Source organism: Tamandua tetradactyla, chromosome 8 (assembly GCF_023851605.1).
Source record: "Tamandua tetradactyla isolate mTamTet1 chromosome 8, mTamTet1.pri, whole genome shotgun sequence".
NCBI classification, from domain to species: Eukaryota; Metazoa; Chordata; class Mammalia; order Pilosa; family Myrmecophagidae; genus Tamandua; species Tamandua tetradactyla.
Window position 1 is genome coordinate 38,677,445 of NC_135334.1, and position 26,277 is coordinate 38,703,721.

Genomic DNA, 26,277 nt, shown 5'->3' on the forward strand with positions numbered 1-26,277 from the left:
GTCTTAGACCTAATGTTTAGATCTTTGATCCATTTTGAGTTAACTTTTGTATAGGGTGTGGGATACGGGTCCTCTTTAATTCTTTTGCATATGGATATCCAGTTCTCCAGGCACCATATATTGAAGAGACTGTTCTGTCCCAGCTGAATTGGCTTGACTGCCTTATCAAAGATTAAATGTTCATAGATGAGAGGGGTCCATATATGAGCACTCTATTCGATTCCATTGGTCAATATATCTATCTTTATGCCAGTACCATGCTGTTTTGGCCACTGTGGCTTCATAATATGCCTTAAAGTCAGGCAACGTGAGACCTCCAGCTTCGTTTTTTTCCCTCAAGATACTTTTAGCAATTGGGGCACCCTGCCTTTCCAGATAAATTTGCTTATTGGTATTCTATTTCTGAAAAGTAAGTTGTTGGGATTTTGATTGGTATTACGTTGAATCTGTAAATAAATTGAGGTAGAACTGACATCTTAACTATATTTAGTCTTCCAATCCATGAACATGGTATGCCCTTCCATCTATTTAGCTCTTCTGTGATTTCTTTTAACAGTTTCTTGTAGTTTTCTCTGTATAGGTCTTTTGTCTCTTTAGTTAAATTTATTCCTAAGTATTTTATTCTTTTAGTTGCAATTGTAAATGGAATTCATTTCTTGATTTCCCCCCAGATTGTTCATTACTAGAGTATAGAAACACTACAGATTTTTTAGTGTTGATCTTGTAACCTGTCACTGCTGTATTCGTTTATTAGCTCTAGTAGTTTTGCTGTGGATTTTTCAGGGTTTTTGACATATAGTATCATATCATCTGCAAACAGTGATAGTTTTACTTCTTCCATTCCAATTTTGATGCCTTGTATTTCTTTTTCTTGTCTAATTGCTCTGGCTAGAACCTCCAACACGATGTTGAATAACAGTGGTGATAGTGGACATCCTTGCCTTGTTCCTGATCTTACGGGGAAAGTTTTCAGTTTTTCCCCATTGAGGATGATATTAGCTGTGGGTTTTTCATATGTTCCCTCTATCATTTTAAGGAAGTTCCCTTGTATTCCTATCCTTTGAAATGTTTTCAACAGGAAAGGATGTTGCATTTTTTCAAATGCCTTCTCTGCATCAATTGAGATGATCATGTGATTTTTCTGCTTTGATTTGTTGATATGGTGTATTACATTAATTGATTTTCTTATGTTGAACCATCCTTGCATAGCTGGGATGAATCCTACTTGGTCATGATGTATATTTCTTTTAATGTGTTGCTGGATTCGATTTGCTAGAATTTTGTTGAGGACTTTTGCATCTATATTCATTAGAGAGATTGGTCTGTAGTTTTCTTTTTTTATAATATCTTTGCCTGGTTTTGGTATGAGGGTGATGTTGGCTTCATAGAATGAATTAGGTAGCTTTCCCTCCACTTCAATTTTTTTGAAGAGTTTGAAGAGAATTGGTACTAATTCTTTCTGGAATGTTTGGTAGAATTCACATGTGAAGCCGTCTGGTCCTGGACTTTTCTTTTTGTGAAGCTTTTTAATGACTGATTCAATTTCTTTGCTTGTGATTGGTTTGCTGAGGTCATCTATTTCTTCTTGAGTCAAAGTTGGTTGTTCATGCCTTTCTACGAAGTTGTCCATTTAATCTACATTGTTGTACGTATTAGCATAAAGTTGTTCATAGTATCCTGTTATTACCTCCTTTATTTCTGTGGGGTCAGTGGTTATGTCTCCTCTTCCATTTCTGATCTTATTTATTTGTGTCCTCTCTCTTCTTTTTGTCAATCTTGCTAAGGGCCGACCAATCTTATTGATTTTCTCATAGAACCAACTTCTGGTTTTATGGATTTTCTCAATTGTTTTCATGTTCTCAATTTCATTTATTTCTGCTCTAATCTTTGTTATTTCTTTCCTTTTGCTTGCTTTGGGGTTAGTTTGCTGTTCTTTCTCCAGTTCTTCCAAATGGACAGTTAATTCTTGAATTTTTGCCCTTTCTTCTTTTTTGATATAGGCATTTAGGGCAATAAATTTCCCTCTTAGCACTGCCTTTGCTGCGTCCCATAAGTTTTGATATGCTGTGTTTTCATTTTCATTCGCCTCAAGATATTTACTGATTTCTCTTGTAATTTCTTTCTTGACCCACTGGTTGTTTTAAGAGTGTGTTGTTGAGACTCCACATATTTGTGAATTTTCTGGTGCTCTGCCTATTATTGATTTCCAACTTCATTCCTTTATGATCTGAGAAAGTGTTGTGTATGATTTTAATCTTTTTAAGTTTGTTGAGACTTGCTTTGTGACCCAGTATATGATCTATCTTTCAGAATGATTCATGAGCACTTGAGAAAAAGGTGTATCCTGCTGTTGTGGGGTGTAATGTCCTATAAATGTCTGTTAAGTCTAGCTCATTTACTATAATATTCAAATTCTGTTTCTTTATTGATTCTCTGTCTAGATGTTCTGTCCATTGACGAGAGTGGGGAATTGAATTCTCCAACTATTATGGTAGATGTGTCTATTTCTCTTTTCAGTGTTTGCCTCATGTATTTTGGGGCATTCTGGTTCAGTGCATAAATATTTATGACTGTTATGTCTTCATGTTGAATTGTTCCTTTTATTAGTAGATAGTATCCTTCTTTGTCTCTTTTAACTGTTTTACATTTGAAGTTTAATTTGTTGGATATTAGTATAATTACTCCTGCTCTTTTCTGGTTGTTATTTGCATGAAATATCTTTTCCCAACCTTTCACTTTCAACCTATGTTTATCTTTGGGTCTAAGATGTGTTTCCTGTAGACAGCATATAGAAGGATCCTGTTTTTTTGTTTGTTTTTTTTTTTAATTAACGGAAAAAAAGAAATTAACCCAACATTTAGAAATCATACCATCCTACATATGCAATCAGTAATTCTTAACATCATCACATAGATGCATGATCATCAATTCTTAGTACATTTGCATTGGTTTAGAAGAACTAGCAACATAACCGTAAAAGATATAGAATGTTAATATAGAGACAAAAATAAAAGTAATAATAGTAAAGTCAAAACAAAACAAAACAAAACAAAACAAAAACCAATAGCTCAGATGCAGCTTCATTCAGTGTTTTAACAAGATTACTTTACAATTAGGTATTATTGTGCTGTCCATTTTTGAGTTTTTGTATCTAGTCCTGTTGCACAGTCTGTATCCCTTCGACTCCAATTGCCCATTATCTTACCCTGTTTTTACCTCCTGCTGGACTCTGTTACCAATGACATATTCCAAATTTATTCTCGAATGTTCGTTCACATCAGTGGGACCATACAGTATTTGTCCTTTAGTTTTTGGCTAGACTCACTCAGCATAATGTTCTCTAGGTCCATCCATGTTATTACATGCTTCATAAGTTTATCCTGTCTTAAAGCTGCATAGTATTCCATCGTATGTATATACCACAGTTTGTTTAGCCACTCTTCTGTTGATGGAGATTTCGGCTGTTTCCATCTCTTTGCAATTGTAAATAACGCTGCTATAAACATTGGTGTGCAAATGTCCGTTTGTGTCTTTGCCCTTAAGTCCTTTGAGTAGATTCCCAGCAATAGTATTGCTGGGTCGTATGGCAATTCTATATTCAGCTTTTTGAGGAACCGCCAAACTGCCTTCCACAGTGGTTGTACCTTTTGACATTTCCACCAACAGTGGATAAGTGTGCCTCTTTCTCCGCATCCTCTCCAGCACTTGTCATTTTCTGTTTTGTTGATAATGGCCATTCTGGTGGGTGTGAGATGATATCTCATTGTGGTTTTGATTTGCATTTCTCTAATGGCCAGGGACATTGAGCATCTCTTCATGTGCCTTTTGGCCATTTGTATTTCCTCTTCTGATAGGTGTCTGTTCAAGTCTTTTTCCCATTTTGTAATTGGGTTGGCTGTCTTTTTGTTGTTGAGATGAACAATCTCTTTATAAATTCTGGATACTAGACCTTTATCTGATATATCATTTCCAAATATTGTCTCCCATTGTGTAGGCTGTCTTCCTACTTTCGTGATGAAGTTCTTTGATGCACAAAAGTGTTTAATTTTGAGGAGCTCCCATTTATTTATTTCCTTCTTCAGTGCTCTTGCTTTAGGTTTAAGGTCCATAAAACCGCCTCCAGTTGTAAGATCCATAAGATATCTCCCTACATTTTCCTCTAACTGTTTTATGGTCTTAGACCTAATGTTTAGATCTTTGATCCATTTTGAGTTAACTTTTGTATAGGGTGTGAGAGATGGGTCTTCTTTCATTCTTTTGCATATGGATATCCAGTTCTCTAGGCACCATTTATTGAAGAGACTGTTCTGTCCCAGGTGAGTTGGCTTGACTGCCTTATCAAAGATCAAATGTCCATAGATGAGAGGGTCTATATCTGAGCACTCTATTTGATTCCATTGGTCGATATATCTATCTTTATGCCAATACCATGCTGTTTTGACCACTGTGGCTTCATAATATGCCTTAAAGTCCGGCATCGCTAGACCTCCAGCTTCGTTTTTTTTCCTCAAGCTGTTTTTAGCAATTCGTGGCACCCTGCCCTTCCAGATAAATTTGCTTATTGGTTTTTCTATTTCTGAAAAATAAATTGTTGGGATTTTGACTGGTATTGCATTGAATCTGTAAATCAATTTAGGTAGGATTGACATCTTAACTATATTTAGTCTTTCAATCCATGAACACAGTATGCCCTTCCATCTATTTAGGTCTTCTGTGATTTTTTTTAACAGTTTTTTGTAGTTTTCTTTGTATAGGTTTTTTGTCTCTTTAGTTAAATTTATTCCTAGGTATTTTATTCTTTTAGTTGCAATTGTAAATGGGATTCATTTCTTGATTTCCCCCTCAGCTTTTTCATTACTAGTGTATAGAAATGCTACAGATTTTTGAATGTTGATCTTGTAACCTGCTACTTTGCTGTACTCATTTATTAGCTCTAGTAGCTTCGTTGTGGATTTTTCCGGGTTTTCGACGTATAGTATCATATCGTCTGTAAACAGTGATAGTTTTACTTCTTCCTTTCCAATTTTGATGCCTTGTATTTCTTTTTCTTGTCTAATTGCTCTGGCTAGAACCTCCAACACAATGTTGAATAATAGTGGTGATAGTGGACATCCTTGTCTTGTTCCTGATCTTAGGGGGAAAGTTTTCAATTTTTCCCCATTGAGGATGATATTAGCTGTGGGTTTTTCATATATTCCCTCTATCATTTTAAGGAAGTTCCCTTGTATTCCTATCTTTTGAAGTGTTTTCATCAGGAAAGGATGTTGAATCTTGTCAAATGCCTTCTCTGCATCAATTGAGATGACCATGTGATTTTTCTGCTTTGATTTGTTGATATGGTGTATTACATTAATTGATTTCCTTATGTTGAACCATCCTTGCATACCTGGGATGAATCCTACTTGGTCATGATGTATAATTCTTTTAATGTGTTGTTGGATACGATTTGCTAGAATTTTATTGAGGATTTTTGCATCTATATTCATTAGAGAGATTGGTCTGTAGTTTTCTTTTTTTGTAATATCTTTGCCTGGTTTTGGTATGAGGGTGATGTTGGCTTCATAGAATGAATTAGGTAGTTTTCCCTCCGCTTCGATTTTTTTGAAGAGTTTGAGGAGAATTGGTACTAATTCTTTCTGGAACGTTTGGTAGAATTCACATGTGAAGCCATCTGGTCCTGGACTTTTCTTTTTAGGAAGCTTTTGAATGACTAATTCAATTTCTTTACTTGTGATTGGTTTGTTGAGGTCATCTATGTCTTCTTGAATCAAAGTTGGTTGTTCATGTCTTTCCAGGAACCCGTCCATTTCCTCTAAATTGTTGTATTTATTAGCGTAAAGTTGTTCATAGTATCCTGTTATTACCTCCTTTATTTCTGTGAGGTCAGTAGTTATGTGTCCTCTTCCATTTCTGATCTTATTTATTTGCATCCTCTCTCTTCTTCTTTTTGTCAATCTTGATAAAGGCCCATCAATCTTATTGATTTTCTCACAGAACCAACTTCTGGTCTTATTGATTTTCTCTATTGTTTTCATGTTTTCAATTTCATTTATTTCTGCTCTGATCTTTGTTATCTCTTTCCTTTTGCTTGCTTTGGGATTAGTTTGCTGTTCTTTCTCCAGTTCTTCCAAGTGAACAGTTAATTCCTGCATTTTTGCCTTTTCTTCTTTTCTGATATAGGCATTTAGGGCAATAAATTTCCCTCTTAGCACTGCCTTTGCTGCATCCCATAAGTTTTGATATGTTGTGTTTTCATTTTCATTTGCCTCGAGGTATTTACTAATTTCTCTTGCAATTTCTTCTTTGACTCACTCGTTGTTTAAGAGTGTGTTGTTGAGCCTCCACATATTTGTGAATTTTCTGGCATTCCGCCTATTATTAATTTCCAACTTCATTCCTTTATGATCCGAGAAAGTGTTGTGTATGATTTCAATCTTTTTAAATTTGTTAAGACTTGCTTTGTGACCCAGCATATGGTCTATCTTTGAGAATGATCCATGAGCACTTGAGAAAAAGGTGTATCCTACTGTTGTGGGATTTAATGTCCTATAAATGTCTGTTAAGTCTAGCTCCTTTATAGTAATATTCAGATTCTCTATTTCTTTATTGATCCTCTGTCTAGATGTTCTGTCCATTGATGAGAGTGGGGAATTGAAGTCTCCAACTATTATGGTATTTGTGTCTATTTCCTTTTTCAGTGTTTGCAGTGTATTCCTCACATATTTTGGGGCATTCTGGTTAGGAGCGTAAATATTTATGATTGTTATGTCTTCTTGTTTAATTGTTCCTTTTATTAGTATATAGTGTCCTTCTTTTTCTCTTTTAACTGTTTTACATTTGAAGTCTAACTTGTTGGATATTAGTATAGCCACTCCTGCTATTTTCTGGTTGTTATTTGCATGAAATATCTTTTCCCAACCTTTCACTTTCAACCTATGTTTATCTTTGGGTCTAAGATGTGTTTCCTGTAGACAGCATATAGAAGGATCCTGTTTTTTAATCCATTCTGCCAGTCTATGTCTTTTGATTGGGGAATTCAGTTCATTAACATTTAGTGTTATTACTGTTTGGATAATATTTTCCTCTACCATTTTGCCTTTTGTATTATATATATCATATCTGACTTTCCTTCTTTCTACACTCTTCTCCATACCTCTCTCTTCTGTCTTTTCGGTTCTGACTCTAGTGCTCCCTTTAGTATTTCTTGCAGAGCTGGTCTCTTGGTCACAAATTCTCTCAGTGACTTTTTGTCTGAGAATGTTTTAATTTCTCCCTCATTTTTGAAGGACAGTTTTGCTGGATATAGGAGTCTTGGTTGGCAGTTTTTCTCTTTTAGTAATTTAAATATATCATCCCACTGTCTTCTAGCCTCCATGGTTTCTGCTGAGAAATCTACACATAGTCTTATTGGGTTTCCCTTGTATGTGATGGATTGTTTTTCTCTTGCTGCTTTCAAGATCCTCTCTTTCTCTTTGACCTCTGACATTCTAACTAGTAAGTGTCTTGGAGAACGCCTATTTGGGTCTAATCTCTTTGGGGTGCGCTGCACTTCTTGGATCTGTAATTTTAGGTCTTTCATAAGAGTTGGGAAATTTTCAGTGAAAATTTCTTCCATTAGTTTTTCTCCTCCTTTTCCCTTCTCTTCTCCTTCTGGGACACCCACAACACGTATATTTGTGCGGCTCATATTGTCCTTGAGTTCCCTGATACCCTGTTCAAATTTTTCCATTCTTTTCCCGATAGTTTCTGTTTGTTTCTGTAATTCAGATGTTCCATCCTCCAAATCACTAATTCTATCTTCTGTCTCTTTGAATCTATCATTGTAGGTATCCATTGTTTTTTCTATCTTTTCTACTTTGTCCTTCACTTCCATAAGTTCTGTGATTTGTTTTTTCAGTTTTTCTATTTCTTCTTTATGTTCAGCCCATGTCTTCTTCATGTCCTCCCTCAATTTGTCGATTTCGTTTTTGAAGAGGTTTTCCATTTCTGTTCGTATATTCAGCATTAGTTGTCTCAGCTCCTGTATTTCATTTGAACTATTGGTTTGTTCCTTTGTTGGGCCATATTTTCAATTATTTGAGCGTGATCCGTTATCTTCTGTTGGCGTCTGCGCATTTAGACAGATTTCCCTGGGTATTGGATCTAAAAGTTAGGAAGATTTTTCTGTGAAATCTCTGGGTTCTGTTTTTCTTATCCTGCCCAGTAGGTGGGGCTCGTGGCACACGTTTGTCTGTGGGTCCCACCAGTAAAAGGTGCTGTGGGACCTTTAACTTTGGAAAACTCTCGCCGTCCGGGGGGTTCGCTAGCTGAAGTGACTTGGAAGAGTTCTAGCCGGCCGGGGTCTGAACGCAGGGAGGGTTGCTGGCCGCCGCAGCCCGGGAAAGCGCCCGTCCGAATTTCCTAGTCGGCCCGGGCGACAAGCGTGGCGGGAGGGCGCCAGCGGCAGCGGCCCGCCCGGGAGAGTGCACGTTCCTGGGGAGTCACAGGTTTGGAAGGGCCCCCCCCGCCTGTCACCATTCTCTGCGGCCTGGGGATTTACGATCCAATTCTCTCAGTTGGTCCGGGGGGCCGTGCGTCGTGTGGGCGCCAGCCGCCGCGGTTTCAGGGGACCGCCTCTCCAATTCTCCCAGCCGGCCCGGGAAGGGGGAAGGGAGTTACTCCGGCCGCTTGCCGCCCCGCCCGGTGAAGCCAGCGCGCCTCGGCGATCTCACCCAAGTGGCTTCTCTCAGCCAGCCAGCTGTTCCAGGATGGGGTACGCTGTCTTTTTTATCTCTGTTGTGGCTTTGGGCACTGTTCTGTATCGTTTCTACTCCCCTAGTAGCTGTCCTGGAGAAGAAACTAAGATCCACGCGTCTTACTAAGCCGCCATCTTCTCCGGAAGTCAGGATCCTGTTTTTTAATCCATTCTGTCAGTCTATGTCTTTTGATTGGGGAGTTCAATCTATTAACATTTAGTGTTATTACTGTATGGGTAGTACTTTCTTCTACTATTTTGTCTTTTGTATTTTATATGTCATATCTATTTTTCCTTCTTTCTACACTCTTCTCCACACTTCTCTCTTCTGTCTTTTTGTATCTGTCTCTAGTGCTCCCTTTAGTATTTCTTGCAGAGCTGGTCTCCTGGTCACAAATTCTCTCAGTGATTTTTTGTCTGAAAATGTTTTAATTTCTCCCTCATTTTTGAAGGACAATTTTGCTGGGTATAGAATTCTTGGTTGGCAATTTAAATATATCATCCCATTGTCTTCTCACCTCCATGGTTTCTGCTGAGAAATCTACACATAGTCTTATTAGGTTTCCCTTGTATGTGAATGATTGTTTTTCTCTTGCTGCTTTCAAGAACCTCTCTTTCTCTTTGACCTCTGACATTCTGACTAGTAAGTGTCTTGGAGAACGTCTATTTGGATCTATTCTCTTTGGGGTGAGCTGCACTTCTTGGATCTGTAGTTTTAGGTCTTTCATAAGAGTTGGGAAATTTTCAGTGACAATTTCTTCCATTAGTTTATCTCCTCCTTTTCCCTTCTCTTCTCCTTCCAGGACACCCACAACACGTATTTTTGTGCGCTTCATATTATCATTCAATTCCCTGAGTCCCTGCTCATATTTTTCTATTCTTTTCCCTATAGTTTCTGTTTCTTTTTGGATTTTAGATGTTCCATCCTCTATGTCACTAATCCTAACCTCTTTCTCTTGAAATCTACCATTGTAGGTTTCCATTGTTTTTTTCATCTCTTTTACTGTAGCTTTCATTCCCATAAGTTCTGTGATTTGTTTTTCAGACTTTCCATTTCTTCTTTTTGTTCATTCCTTGCCTTTTTCATATCCTTCCTCAATTCATTGATTTGGTTTTTGATGAGGTTTTCCATGTCTGTTCGTATTCTCAACTAACTGTTTCAGCTCCTGTATCTCATTTGAACTATTGGTTTGTTCCTTTGACTGGGCCATATCTTCAATTTTCCTAGTGTGATTTGTTATTTTTTGCTGGCATCTAGACATTTACTACCTTAATTAGTTATTCTGGAGATTGCTTTCACTTATCTTACCTAGGGTTTTCCTGCTAGATGAGTTTGTTGTCTATCTGTTCTTTGACCTTCAGTTCAGCTTTTTCTGGATCTCTAGCTTAGGTTTTGTTTAACAGAGGGTAATTTTTCAGTTCTTGTTTTCTTGTTTCTTGCCCTGCTTGTAAGGTGCCTTTTCCCTTCCCACCCTCAGGAGGGTCTACATAGGTAATAAAGACTCCAGCCCGGTTTTCCCGGATTAAACTGGACTTCTATCAGGGGGAAGGAGTCACCTGTGTCAGTTTGCCCTGAGGGTGAGACCCAGCAGGTTAAAAGACTTTCCTGTGAAGTCTCTGGGCTCTGTTTTTCTTATCCTGCCCACTATGTGGTGCTCGTTTGCCAGTGGGTCCCACCAGCAAAAGATGTTGTGGCACCTTTAAGTTTGGAAGGCCCTCCCTGCTGGGGGCGTGGTGGAGACAGAGGAGAGGTTGTAGGCTGGTTTTAATGGCTTCAAATTGCCGAGCCCTGGGTTCTGAATTCCTTGAGAGGGATTCCATCTGAGCTGGGCTTCACCCCTCCCCTGGAGAAGGCACAGGCAGGAGACAGCCCTGAAAGCAGTCCGATTCTGCCTATGCCTGGGGCAGCTGCAGCCCGAGTAGTCCTGCTGCTGAATCCAGAGCCAGCCAAGCCTCCATAGAGACAGCCACAAAAATCTCCATTTTGTCCCTTTTCCTCTTTTTCGGTTAGCCTGATAAGCAACCTCTGCCTTGACCAGGTTCGCCTGATTGGAAGCCTATTTTTAGTAGTCACAATTTGTTAATTAATGCCATAATTGGTGTTTGGTTGGACTCAGTCCCTGCTACTGTTACAGTGTCTTTCCTTTCCCTTTGGGAAGCTGCCTGTGGGGGAAGGGTGCTGGCCACCACGGTTTGGGGAAGTCACAGTTCTGGGGAGACTTGCAGCTGGTCCAGACTGGGGTACGCTGTGTGTCCCCGTCGCTCCGAGAACTGTTCTGTACTGTTTCTGGTTATTTAGTAGTTGTTCTGGAGGACGAACTAAAACGCGCACCTTGCTAAGCTGCCATCTTGGCCCCTCGGCCAACTGATTTTTAACAAGGGTAGAAGGATAGACTCTTCAACAAATGGTGCTGGGAAAACTGGATATCCATGTATAAAATAATTAAGGTAGACCCTGATCTTAACTCAAAATAAACAGATCATAGACCAAAATATAAGAACCAGAACTATAAAATTCCTAGAAGAAAACATAGCAAAGTTTCTTGTGTTAGGCAGTGGTTTCTTAGACTTTATACCTAAAGCACAAGTAAAATGAAACATAAAAAAGATGGTATCTCATCAAAATAAGAAAGCTTTGTGCATCAAAGGCTTTTATCATGAAAGTAAAAAGACAACATATTCAATGGGATAAAATATTTGGGAATCACATATCCAGTAAGGGTTTACTATCCAGAATAATATATAAAGAAACCCTATACTTCAACAATAAAAAAGACAAGTAAACCACTTTAAAATGGGCAAAAGCTCTGAATATAAATGTTTCCAAAGAAGATATATAAATAGCAAAAAAAAAAATAAAATAAAAATCACATCCGCTTAAATGTCTACTATTTAAAAAGAAGCAAGCAAAAAATAACAGGTGCTGGAGATGATGCAGAGAAATAAGAACACTTCTCTTCATTGCTGGTGGGAATGTAAAATGGTGCAGGCAATATGGAAAATTATTTGGTGGTTCTTCAGAAAGTTAAGTATAAAATTACCATATGAACAGGCAATCCCACTACTAGGTATATATGCAAAAGAACTGAAAGGGACTCAAACAGATATCTGCACATCAATATTCATAGTGGCATTATACACAATTGCCAAAAGATGGAAGCAACCAATGAATGGATAAATAAATTATTGCATATATATATATGAAATACTACGCAACTGTAACAAAGAAATGAAGTTCTGATACATGCAACAACATAAATGTACCTTCAAGACATTATGTTGAGTGAAATACACCAAAAACAAAAGAACAAATATTATATGATCTCATGGATATGAAATAATTCAAATAAATAATCTCATAGAGTCCGAATCTAGTAGATAGGTTACCAGGGAATGGAGAAGGGTAGAGAATTCAGAATTCATACTTAAATTTTACAGAGTTTCTATTTGGTTTGATCATAAAGTTTTGCTAATGAATGGGAGTAATGATAACACAACATAATCAATGCAATTAATAACACTGAATTATATTTGTGAATTAGAAGGGAAAATTTTAGGTTACATACATGCTACTAAAATAAAAATTGAAAAAAAAATGACTAGACAACACAAACAGTGCCGCCTACTGTAAATGATGGACTATATTTATAGAACTTATAAAAAATGTTCTTTCATGAATTGTAACAAATGCACCACACTAATGCAAGGTGTTAATAATAGGGTGGCATAAGAGAACTCGTTTCATGCATGATGTTTCTGAAAATCTATAACTTCTCTAATAAAAAAAAAAAGAGTTAATACAGAGGTGCTATTTAGCGTCATGGACAGAGTGAAATCACCTAGTAAGAATGAATGCAATGAATAAAGGGAAACCAGGGAAGACTTCAGTGGAAGGAAGAGTACAACATTTAGAAGTCCTACAGAGAACAAGCTAGTAAAGGAAAGTAAAAATGGACAGTCTAAAAGGGTTAAGAACTGTAAGTAAAAACTTAGTAATCAATCGAAGAAAGTGTTTATAGGATAAAGGAAAGGACAACTTTCTTGAGTGTTCTTTGGTGAAGTAAGACTTTTTGAGAGGTCAAGTAAGACAAAGGCACAGTAGATGTCACTGGATATGGCAATAAAGAGGTCATTGTGGAACACCAGGAATGAAGCCCCAATGGAGGGAACTGAGAACTGAACAGTTGGGGAAATGGATTAATACACTCTCTGACTATGGACACATTTTCAAGATATTCTGATGTATAAAGAATCAAAGAAATGGAACGGTAGCTAGAAAGGGTGTGGAGTCATAGGAAACTTTCTTAAGATAAGTGCTACTAAAATATGCTTGCATATTGACAGAAATAAGTCAGTAAAAAAAGGATAAAACATGATGCAGGAGGATAGGATAATGACTTGAATGAAGCAAAAAGAACAAATGGACTGGCTTTTGATTGGCAGGGACATTCATTCATATTAGCAGGAGGGAAGGCAGAATGAGCATGAGTACCAATGCAGGCAGTTGGTAGATGTGTTGGTGGAAAATGAAGAATTGCTTTCTTATTGCATCTGTTTTCTTAAAAATGCTACTAAAAGACCACTTAAATCAACTAATTTAAGTGGTAAATACAGGAATAGTTGCTTTTTTATGTATTATATGTCTAAGTATACAATTATTTCTCACCATATATGTTCAAATTTGACAACATGCTAAAAAAGTTTCAGTTACAAGATAAAGTAAGCTCATAAGCATTTCTTAACATGGACAGTAGCATCTTTTCTCAACTATTTCATTCTGCAGTATCAAAAGTTAGATACTTAACTTTTAAAACAATTAGGCTCTCAAAATGTACTTTACAAATTAATGATTCAATTGTCAAACTCACTAAATGTAAAAATGGGTTAGAGTAGGTTATATGTAAGCTAATTATAATGTATAGCTTTTGTTTTTTTGTCACAAGGAGCCCTCCCCCCATCCAGTAACAACATCTCCAGGATCTGTGACTTCTTTTGGGGAAACTGCCCTTTCATTTATTTCTGCTGGGATTAGGTGCAGAAATGGACATGTTATCCAAGCTAAGTAAATCATATTTCTTCCCTAAGGATTTTCATGAGTACCTGGAAGGGAAAAGTTCTCTTTCCACTTTCATCATAAGTTTTAAAATATAACCCAGGAGGATTAAGGTAATTCAGAACACAGGGGTAAGGAAGACATTGTCTGTATTTTAGAACTTCACCTACTCCTTGAGACCAAAGGAAGAAAGATTTATTTCGTCCTGAACCTAAATTTTCTGTAGCACATAATCTACTTCAGCCTGTCTAGATAGATCATTTAAACAATGCAAACACAGGGAGCCCAGAATAAGATACAGGGCCTTTAATTCTGCTTGGCTTAATGTAATGCCTAGATACATCCTAGAATATATTAAGCAAATAATCAAAAAGTATTGGCAAAGTCCCTTGAGGGATGGGAGAAAAAATACAAAACTAGTAAACTTTACCACAGCGGAGACTCCTGATACTATGCAGACATTAGGGACACACAAATCAATAGGCCAAGCCCCTGATCTTGAGGCTTGCTCTTGTGAAGCTTATGTAGCAGAGAAGCTTAGCCTATCTATAGGTATGTCTAAGAGTTATTTCTGGAGTACCTCTTTTGTTTCTCAAATGTGGCCTAACTCTCGCTAAGCCCAACTCTGCAAATGAAATCATTGCCCGCCCCCCTACATGGGACATGACAACCAGGGGTGAAAGTCTCCCTGGCGCCATGGGATATGACTCCCAGGGACAGTCTGGCCCTGGCACTGTGGGATCAACAATGCCATCCTGACCAAAATGGGGAAAAGAAGTGTAACAAATAAGGTATCAATGGCTGAGAAAGTTCAAATAGAGTTGAGAGGCTACTCTGGAGGTCACTCTTATGCAAGCGTCAGACATTGCTACCTATCATAACTTGCCAAACCCCAACCAAAATCATTTCAGCCAATCCTAAAGAACACCTAGGGCAATATATAAGATTCTACAAAGGTTCCATGTACTAGGGTAACTTTTCAGAATCCTACAACCTCTATATGGGTCCCTGGACCAGATAAGTCCTGAAACCTAGAGGGGTAAGTCTCTCCAGAACATCAACTAGTTCCATCTCCCTACCCCATATTGTTGATAGCCCCTTTCAACATGAAAAAGTTAGAATGGGCATAGCCCAAATACCTCTAAAGAGTGGGAGAAAGATAAAAGGTGATGGTGGAGTTATACAGAGAAGGTAGGGTTTAACAAACGAATATGATTGTTGAATCATTAAATTGATTTCTTTTTGTCTCCAGTATCTTAGATCAGCTAGAAGTAAAAACCTAACATTGTGGAATTTTAACCCATACCAAACTCTGAAATCTGTTCTATAACTAATTGCTGTGCTGTGCTTTAAATTTATTGGGTTTTTTTTGTATGTATGTTATTTTTCACAGAGAAGAAAAAAAAAGTTGATTGTGATAATAAAAAAATATTTACTCCTTCTAGCCTACAATGTTCTGGAGCAGCTAGTAGGAAAAATCTGAGATGATGGTATGGTAGCCCATAGAAAACTCTGGGATCTGTCCTATATCTTCTTGTTGAAGAGTGCTTTGAAAATTATTGCTTTTTTCTTGCTTTGCTTTGTATATATGTTATATTATACAATAAAAAAGGTTAAAAAATAATGACCCAGGAGGTCAGCAGCCTTATCCCCAATGTACATAAGAACCTCTGAGATCAAAAGCAACACAAAGACATAAATTAACATGAAAGTATAAAAGCAAACTGAGAGAGATAAAGATAGGAGACATGAGAAGAAACAAATAGAGAGACAAAGTTAGGAAGAAATAGGTGAGGAAAGAAATTGAGAGAGACAAACTGAGAAACTGGACAGTGTCTCAGTCAACTGATAAATAGATAAACAAATTGCAGTATATCCATACAATGATATTATTAATCCATAAAAGAAATAAAATTCTGATACATGTGACAACATGACTGAACCATGAAGATATCATGTTGAGTGAAATAAGCCAGGCACAAAAAGACCAATAGTCTGTGAAGTCACTATTATCAAATAACTAGAGTATGAAAATTCATTGAGTCAGAAATTAGAATATAGGTCACCAGGGACTGGAGGGTAGAGGGGATAGGGAATGGAGAATGATCAATTGGTACCAAGTTTCTGTTTGGAATGATGGAAAAGTTTTGGTAATAGATGGCAGTGGTGGTAACACAACATTGAATTGTATATTTGAGTGTGGTTAAAGGGGGCAATTTTAGGTGGTATATATATTGCTAGAATAAAAATTTTTAAGAACCACAGAACTGTGCAACAGTGAATCCTAATGTAAACTGTGGACTATAGTTAATAGTATAATTATAATAAAATAATAGTTTCATCAATTGTAACAATAGCTCCACACCAATACAAAATAGTCATAACAGAATTAATTTAATAACAGAAAAACTGTGTGTGAAAGGGACAAAGGTAACTCTGTACTTTCTGCATGATATTTCTATAAACCTGCAACTTCTCTAATTAAAAAAACAAAACAAAATCTACTCATAATAATATGTCATGGGAACAGAATGATTAACTCAATCATCTGAACCTGACATGAAATAAAATTTTATAAAAATAAAACCTGAAAATTCAAGAAATAAAACATCCAAATTGACATCTATGTCGATTAAAAAAATTGATTATGTACTTTAAGAAATAAATTTTAAAATATAATCCAAAAAACAGTTGTATGAGACTTGATCAACAAGAAATAACAATTACTCTAATAAGAAACAGTCTGGGGGTTGAACCTGTCTACCATTTACTAATTTATTACTTCAGCTCCAAATCTACCCTTCATAACCTACTCTGCGGTAATGCACATGGAAACTTTAAGCATCTTTTCTCTATAGTGTGTACTATGCTAAGCTTTGTCAACAGAGGGCACTGGAGGGACACTGCAGAAGGAAGGGGCTTCTCTTTTTTGGTTCAGGTGTGCTGCTATTTCGCACAGCTAACAGAGATGCTTATGGGGGCACCTTCAGTGGTATGGCAAGTTGTATGACAAGTCCTATTACACATTTAAGAAAGAAAAAAGCAGCACACATAAAAATCTTGCTTAGAATAAAGTGGGGACATTTCCCATTTTTGAAATATTGGTTAATAACATCTGTAACTTGAATAGCCAAATATAGGACCAGAAAGGAAAATGATAACTCAATCTCCATCATGGGAAAAGGAAAAATATTTAACGGTGTCAAATAAGCAATCCAGCAACCTTTAAATAAACTTCAAGTCAGGTATGTCATAAAAATGTCAGATAGCTTAATATTTAATATCCATTAATATATTTCACAACACTAATCCAGAGTTGTTTAAACTATATTATCTCAAAAATTGTTACATAAACACTTGCAAAGAATTTAAAGCCTCTTCATGATAAGAATATAAAACCACTGGGAAACAAAGAAGGGACTTTCTCTCAAATACTGATAAAAACCTTTAACAGACATCATACTTAATGGTGAGGTGTTAGAAGCACAGCTTTGAAATCAGGGCCAAGGCAAAGATGTCTATTATACCGTTTTACAATATTGTACTAGGATTCCTAAGTAATGCAGTGAGATTTTATAAAGAAATAATAATTGGAAAGGAAGAAACAAATTATCATTCTTCAGCGATGACATAAATCAACATAGAAAATTCAAGAGAATACACGGACAATTTTTATTTTTAAAAATTTTTAACAAAGGAATTCAAAATGCTTGCTGGATATGTAATCATCATAATTAGTGTTTTCCCATTAACACAATGAAATATAAGAGATGGAATTTGAAAATAAACTATTAGCAGTATAAATGAACAATTTATTAATATAAATATTATATAAATTATGAATTTATTAATAGTTTAAACATTTAAATTACAGGTAAGCAGGTATAAATATAATGAAAATGTGCAATAATATTAAGAAGAACACTATAAATGTTATTGAAAAGTAATTTACAATAATATGTGCAAAGAAATACTATGTCTATGTTCATTCTTAATAAGGCAGAATATCATGGAAAGGTCAAGTTTATAAAAAAATAGAGTATAAATTCAATTTCAAGATGATCCAAACAGAGTTTTTGTGGAGTCTGAAAAGCAGTTCAAAAATTACTTAAAGATAAAAGATTCAACTGTGTCCAGACTTTTTAAAAAGAAGAGAATGTTGGGAGTACTCACTCTATCAGAGGTCAAATCTTATTATAAACCTGTGACAATTATTACAATATAGAGTTGGTGCAGAAGAACAAATAGATTTATGTAATATGATGGATAGATCCATAAACATACCAAACTATACAAGGAACTTTATATTCCACAAGTGGAGTGTTACGAAGTTCTGAAGAAAGAATGGACTATTAAATAAATGGCGTTATGGCCAAATCTTCATTTTTAAAGAAATCAGTAAAATTAATTACTTACCTCACCCATTCACAAAAATTAATTACAGGTGTACTCAAAACCCATGTGAAATAATTATTGAAATTTTACAAGAAATCTATTCTTGCTTCTATTGTCCATAACAAATCACCCAAACTTAGGGGCATAATAGAACAGCCATCATTTTACTTTCTTCATGGATTCAAGAAGTCCTTGTCTCTGCTCTAGAATATCTGAGGCCTTATTTAGTAAGACTAGTAGGGTGTGGTAACTTGACCACTGGGGGCTAGAATAATTTCCTCACATATCTGGTGACTGATAATTAACAAAGAAGATTAGACTAGTGATATAAACAGCAACATGAATGACTATCAAAATCATGTCATGGGTTGAGATAGAGTGAGTGGTTACATGCAAAAGGAATCAAGGAACTTTTGCGAGTGATGGAAATATCCTATATTTTATTATGGTGGTGGTTATATGCCTGAATACATTAGTCAAAAGTCATCAAACAATTATATCTCAAAAAGCTGATTAAGGAAAAGAAAATAAAAGATGCAGGTCAGTGGTCTAGTTCTAGAAAAGATTTACACTTACCCAGAGTTTTACATGCAAACAAAGCCATGGCACTTTGCAGTCTGTCTGGTCTGAGGGCCTGTACCACAAGAATCTTAAAATAAAATACAAAATATTTTTAAATAGAGTTTCCATAACAACCTTATTTACATATTTTAGTAAATATTTGGTTTTGTAAATTAGTGAACCATTCTACTTTCTATTTCACTAATTCACGAAACCAAATATTTACTAAAATATGTGAAAACATAACCATTTTTCCATAGTATTTACTATACCTTGAAAACTGTCACAATAGGAATATATGTACCAAGATACCTCTCATATCCAAAAAGTTACTGAAAGCCATTTACTTCCTCAAACTTAACAAAAATAAACAGCATTTAACGATTATGGGGTCAGCTTATCTTTTGGTTCTAAGAAGGCCCAAATGGCAGCTCAGATTAGAGGCATGCAGTAAGGCATTTCTGGTGATAGCAGAAAAGAGATCCAGAAATCTTGCTGAAAATTTTCAATCATTATATTTATATTAAATTATGTATGTCTATGATATTCCCAGATGCTTATATTTTGAAATGAAGTTTTTCTTAGTTTTTTATTTTTCGTGAAACAGAATTCACTGCATACGGAGACACAAAAAGGACAAAAAACACAGCCAACAGCCTAAAGAAGAGATGTTAATGGTAGAGTCATTTCCTGAAGGGTCAACTCCCGGTCAGTTCTCCTACCCTAAGCCTTTTGCCCAACCAATCAGACAATGAAGTGGAAATCACCAGCAGGTTTCATCATCCTAGATAAATAAAATGGGAGATTTATGCCCTGTACCTCACCATTTGGTCTTTTCTTTAGATAGAACTCTGAAAAATGGATGAAGAACCTGTATAGTTTTACCTTAATTTGGGGGGGAGGAAGACATTTTTCCTACTGTGTATTCTTGATTCCCCATGGGTCAGGGGCAAAGGGATCAAGAAAAGCTACAGTGGAAGAACCTTAACCAGGAACTCCGTCAGTGATTTTACCATCTTGCTATGATGGCAAAAGCAGAAAGCCTTTCCCCATATATACCATATTGGAGGTCATTTAACTCCCAAAAGGCAAAGTGTTTGAATGGCAAGATAAATATTAAATACTTTTTTTTTTTTGCCTTTAGACAACACTAAATTTTACCTGCTGAAATAAGGAAACTTTCTTTGCAAGTATTGATGGAAACTCTTGCTCACACACTGAATTGTGATAATAAGCACGCCACAGAGCTACATCTTCAAAGCAGAGGATTTGATAAAGACTAGGGAGAGCAATCTAAGGAAAAAAATAACCATGTATAGTGAGTGATAAACAAATAAAAACACACATGTATTTTAACAAAGCTAAAAACAGCAAATAACCAATTATTGATATTGCTTATTGTTTACTACTTTGTGTTGACTTGTTTAATTATTTCTAGGTCAGAAATAGTATGATAGACTTATTCACTATTAAAGCCAGAATTAAATTAAAAAATATATATACCCAAAAAACACTAAATCAGTACTCATAAGTTAACAAATCTTTTCTCTACATAAAAATTTCTGTACTTAGTTATCTCCACCTTGTGGAGAAAAGAAATGCTTTTTATTAAAACCAAGTGTAATATAGATTGTGGTGGTAAATACATAACTATGTGATTATACCAGGAACCCATTCATTATTTACTTAGGATGGATTGTACGGTATGTGAATGAAACTGTTCAAAAATAAATAAAAAGATACAAGGGCTGGAAAAAACGTGGAGAGATGTACTTATTCACTGTGGGTAGGAAAGTAGAATGCTGCAACCCCTCTGGAGGGCAGTGTTGCAGTTTCACAGAAAGCTAAGTATAGGATTGTCATATGATCCTGCAACTCCATTATTAGGTATATACTTGGAAGAACTGAAAGCAGGGACATGAATGGACATTTGCACACAGTTATTTATGTGGCAGTATTCATGATTTGCAGTGAATGGAGGTAGTCTAAGCAGACAACTACAGATAAACTGATTAAATGTGCTATATACATACAATGGAATATTGATCAACTACAAGAAGGAATGAAGTTGTGGGACATGGAGTTAGATGAATGGACCTTGAAGACAGTATGTTGAGTAAAATAAGACAGAAATGAAAAGATAGATGTGATAATTCTTCACTAATAGGGACTAACTACAATTTTCAAATTGAATTTGAAAGCATAGGTTATGAGGGGAAGGCTTATTGTAAAAGTTCCTGGATTGTAAGCTCTTGCAGCAGTCGCATCTATTCCTGAGCAGCAGTCGCATCTATTCCTGAGGTGTAACCGTTATTTCTAAATTCTGAGATGTTGAGGTTTTGAGTGTATAACCTGATCATTTCCTGGAACTTTGGGTATCTGTGTGACAACTGAAACTCAGTGCTAGAGTTCTGCAGCTATGAAAGTCAGCATTAGCCCATAAAACAACCATTTAAAAAGCAGAAAAAGAGATCAAACTTCAATTAGAGATAAAAATGAAGTTGATCTGGTAAGGACTAAGGTAAATCAGACTAAAAGGTAAAGGATGATACTGACTGTATTTTAAAACTTCAACTTCTGTATGAGATCAAAGAAAGAGATGTTATTTGGTGCGAAATTTATATTTTCGGTAGCACACTATCTCATTTAACCTATGGTCAGTTTACTCCAGCACCATAATTATACGGAACAGTAACCTTGAATAAGGAATGAGATCTTGGTGGTTTCTACAGGTTGTTGTGATACCCCAATACATCTCAGAGTAATATGGGTAGAGAAAAAAATGTATATGCAAAGTCCCTTTGAGGGCTGGGGGAAAACATGAAAATATTACCTTTCTCCCACCACCCAGGGAATTTCTGATATTCTTGGAAGCATTTGGGAGTACCAATTTAATGGGCCAAGCCCTCAGTTTTGGGAATCCCCCTTATGGAACTTATTCCTGCAAAGATGGAGCTAAGTCTATTTATAATTATGCCTAGGAGTCACCCCTGCAGAACCTCTTCTGTTGCTCAATGTGGCCTCTCCCTCGAAGCCAACTTGGGAGGTAAACTCACTGCCCTCACCAAAACGTGGGACATGACTTCCAAGGGTTTAAATCTCCATGGAATGTGGTACATGACACTCAGGGATGAGCCTGGATCTGGCATCGTGGAATTAAGAAAACCTTCTTGACCAAAAGAGAAATGAAACAAAATAAAGCCTCATTGGCAGAGAGATATCCAATAAAATTGAGAGGTTATTCTGGAGGTTATTCTTATGCATTATATAGATATCCCTCTTTAGTTTATGGTGTATTGGAGTGGTTGGAGGGAAGTATCTGAAATTGTTGAGCTGTGTTTCAGTAGCCTTGATTCCTAAAGATGTTTGCATAACTATATAGCTTTTAAAGTGTGACCATGTGATCATGAAAACCCTGTGGCTGACATTACCTTAATCCAGTATATGGACAGATGAGTAAAAAAATAAGGACAATAAATAAATAAATAATAAAGGGGAACAAGGGACTTGAGATGTTTTGGGTGTTGGTTGTCATTTCAATTTTTAAACCCCACATGTCCTGTAACAGGTAAATAGTTAAACATACTTTGGTACATTGATACAGGCATGAACTATTGATACATGTAACAACTAAGATTAAACCCAAAAGGCAACATGATTCCATTTATATAAATAATATTTTTGAAATGACAGAATTGAAGAAATAGAGAATAGAGATTTGTGTTTGCCAGGGGTTAGTGCAAGGAATGCAGGGTAGGAGGGAAGTGCATGTGACTATAAGAGAGAAACAGGAAGGATCGATACGCTGTAGGAATTGTTCTGTGTCTTGAATGTATCGATGGCAATATCCTGGTTGTGATGTTGTACTCTAGTTTTGTAAGGTGTTAACACTGAATGAAACTGAGTAAGGGGTAAGTGGGATCTACCTCTATTATTTCTATGAATCTATAATTATCTCAAAATAAAAGGTTTAATTAAAATAAAAAATTATCAAGGTAAAAAAACAGTGCAACTTTTAAGCATTACAGCAAATGTGAGTTATTAAAAATATGTCAAGATTCAAATCAATAACAATGTATGCTTTTCTAAGCCATATCCATGTATTCCTTATATGTGAACATGTTGCTTCTGCTGCCTCTGAATGTTCTAACTCTCCTTGCTATCTGATTCATTTCAACTTGTCACTCAATATTCACCTTAAACAATATCATCTCTTAAAGGTTTTCTCAACATACTCATTCCCTTCACTTCAAACAAATAGTATTCTCTCTTCAGAGTTTCCATAGAAAAGTAACAGTCAAATCTTTTCATGAATATTTTGTAAGATTAGAAACACAAATCTACACAGAGAATTTTTACTGAAAATAATGGTGAGTTTAGAAGGGCTATATCTGCAGTATTAGAACTTTATGTAACATAAACTTAAACACATAAGGTGGCTTAATCCAAACACCTATTCATTTCTAATAACCCATTATCCAAACTTCATTGTGTAGCTTAATTAAAATTAAACTTAAATAGCAGAAAATGTATTCTTGAAATAAATGACCTAAGCCTATGAGAAAAATATCTGATAGTAGTCTGTCAACTTTACTATAAGAATAAAGTCTAAGACTCCTAATTATGTGTGTGGCACATTATATAATTTTCATGTGTTTGGCTAGAAGTCTGAGATAAACTATCCTGGACAGTAAGAAGCTTCCTGGTTACATGGTAAGCACTATGCCAAAGTAGGGTATAGCTCTACTATAGAACCAATCATATTTCAAGGTAGTTACTTAACATATCATATGTAGTATAATTTCATACAGGGTATAGTTTTTTGTATTATAAAATATACTTGTCTTCCCACTGGTACTATGCCAACTGGAAGTAGGTACCAAGTAAAAGATTAATGTAGAAAGCAAAGAATAATATAAAGTATAATCCATTTATTTCATTCAACAAATATTTATAAAATAAAGGCAGTAAAGGGTAGTGAGTACAGCCCAGGCTCTACAGAGCCTGCCTCTGAATGCTGGCTCTGTTTTCTCCCATGAGCAAGTGATTATATCTCTACATGCCCTAGTTTACTTATCTCATCTGTTAAATTAGAACAGTAACAGTGCCTCAGTTTTCTCATCTGTTAAATGAGAAAATTAACAGTAGCTATCTCATAACAGTATTGAAAATTTTTTAAGGATACAATCCATTTTAGAACTCTGCATAATGCCTGGCACATAGAAAGTGATCAATAAATGTTAGCTATTCTTATTATTGCTGTTTCTACTATGTGCTACCATAATGTTATAAAAGTAGTTAAAAAAAAAAGGCAGGGAAGGAAGGAAGGAAGGAAGGGAAGAATAGTAACGCACGTATAGATTTGGAGAGAAGTAAATTTGTCTTGCATTCCTCATATAATAACACGGCTTGGGTAATTAAACAACACAAACAGAATTGTTGCTTTGTGGGAGAGTTAGGCTTCTGAAATACTTTGTTCTCCCCACCCCACCCCCCTTCCTCACCATATCCTAGGAAAGAAAAGAGGAAGAGAAAAAGGAAAGGAAAAGGGAAAGGGAAGGGAAGGGGAAAGGGAAGGGAAAGAAAAAAGAAGGAAGACACACAGAGACAATGAGAAAGAAAATAATTTTAGGAAGACCTAGAAATTAAAGGCATAGACTGTGGAGTTAGACTGCCTAAATTGCCATCACAGCTCTAAAACTTCCCAATCATTTGATATTGGATAAATTATTTGGCCTCTCTACACCTTAGTTTTCTCTCCTCTAAGGCAAGCATAATCATATTTCTCCTCATTAGGATGTTGGAATGATTAAATAAGTGTAATGCCTCTAAAGTAATAATATGATGGTTGTAACATAATAGGTCTTCCAAAATATGTGTAAAATTAAAAAGAAACCCTAGATTTAGTCACTTACTTCAAGAACTCAATTAGTACTCTGATCCTCATTTCTCATCTATAAAAAGAGAGTAAAGATACCTTTCTCCCAGGGGTTTTGTGAGAATTAAATGAGAGAACTCATTTGAAAATGTTTTATAAAGTAAAATGATAAAAAAAAAGCGCATATTATAAACCTTCTCTAAAGAGGAAAGCGGTTTTTCCTAAATGTTTTACATTTCCTTGCTGCAATGTATGAGAAAAAAGCATATGATCATTTTTAAAGTAAAAAACTAAGATTTTCCCCAAGTATAACCACAGCAGATAAACTGATACAATAATAATTATCAGTACTACTCTAATAATTAACTTTGGCCTTAAGAGTGAAGAGGAGGTTTAGATTTCCTATTTGGCGAGGGTGTGTTTACTTTTCTGTTGAGAACAATGAAATTATTTAAAATTGAGAATTATGATGGACTGTAGACTTTGGTCACTATACATGATGTCTGATGAAAGCAGGTGGCTGAAGGATGTACTGAATGAGAAATAGATTGGAGATTGATGGTACACACTCATAAAAAAAGGTTGTGCTGCTACAAAGAGGAACAAAATCGTGAGGCATGCAGCAATGTAAATGAACCTGTGGGACATTTAGTGAGGCAAAATAAGCCAGTAACAAGAGAAGAACAATGATATGGTAGTGGCAGAGTTCTTGCCTGCCATGCTGGAAACCCGAGTTTGGTTCCAGGTGCCTGCCATACAAAAGGAAACAAAGGAAAACAGGGGCCTAGATTGTAAGCTCTTAGAGCAGACACATTAAATCTGGAGTGTTGATTATTATTTCCAGATTTTGAAAGGCTGTTATATATATATATATATATATATATATATATATATATATATACACACATATATATATGTAACCAATTATTTAGAGATAAGAACAAAGCTGATCAGGATGGGGTTAAAGTAATTCAGAACAGGTAAGGAAGACAATATATATATTTTAGAACCACACATACTCTTTGAGAACAATGGTAGAAAGGTTTATTTGGTTTGGAACTGAAATTTTCCGTAGCACATAATCTAACTCAACCTATCTATATAACTCATTTGAACAACTGAAACACAGGGAGCCCAGAATAAGAAAGAGGGCCTTTAATCCTGTATATATTATTGTAATGTCTGGATACATCCTACAGTATATGAAGCAGATAATAAAAAAGTATTGGCAAAGTCCCCTGAAGGATGGTAGAAAGAATATGGAACTATTAAACCTTACCATCAGGGAATCCCCCGATACTACGTCAAACTTTAGGGACACCCAAATCAATAGGCCATGGCCTTGAACCTGAGGCTTACTCTTGTGAAGCTTATATGGGTAGCAGAGAAGCTTAGACTACCTATAGGCATGCCTAAGAGTTACTTCTGGAGAACCTCACTTTCTCTAAGCCCAACTCTACAAGTGAAATCATTGCCCTCCCCCCTACATGGACATGACATCCAGGGGTGAAAGTCTCCCTAGTGACGTGGGAGATGACTCCCAGGGATGAATCCAGCTCTGGCACCGTGGGATCAACAATTCCATTCTGACCAAAAGGGGGAAAAGAAGTGTAACTGATAAAGTATCAGTGGCAGAGAGAGTTCAAATAGAGTCGA

At 36.0% G+C, this 26,277-nt stretch overlaps 1 protein-coding gene across 2 annotated transcripts in view; it reads right to left on the reverse strand.

Annotated features, from left to right (window-relative positions):
* Positions 1-26,277, reverse strand: part of DYNC2H1 (dynein cytoplasmic 2 heavy chain 1) — a 522,264-nt gene that overhangs the window by 205,318 nt on the left and 290,669 nt on the right. For both annotated transcript variants that reach the window (XM_077113112.1, XM_077113111.1), the window contains exons 74-75: positions 19,905-20,036; positions 18,759-18,831 (exon numbers count right to left, since the gene is read on the reverse strand). In XM_077113112.1, the coding sequence (XP_076969227.1) occupies positions 18,759-18,831; positions 19,905-20,036 (205 nt within the window). The remainder of the gene's footprint in view (positions 1-18,758; positions 18,832-19,904; positions 20,037-26,277) is intronic.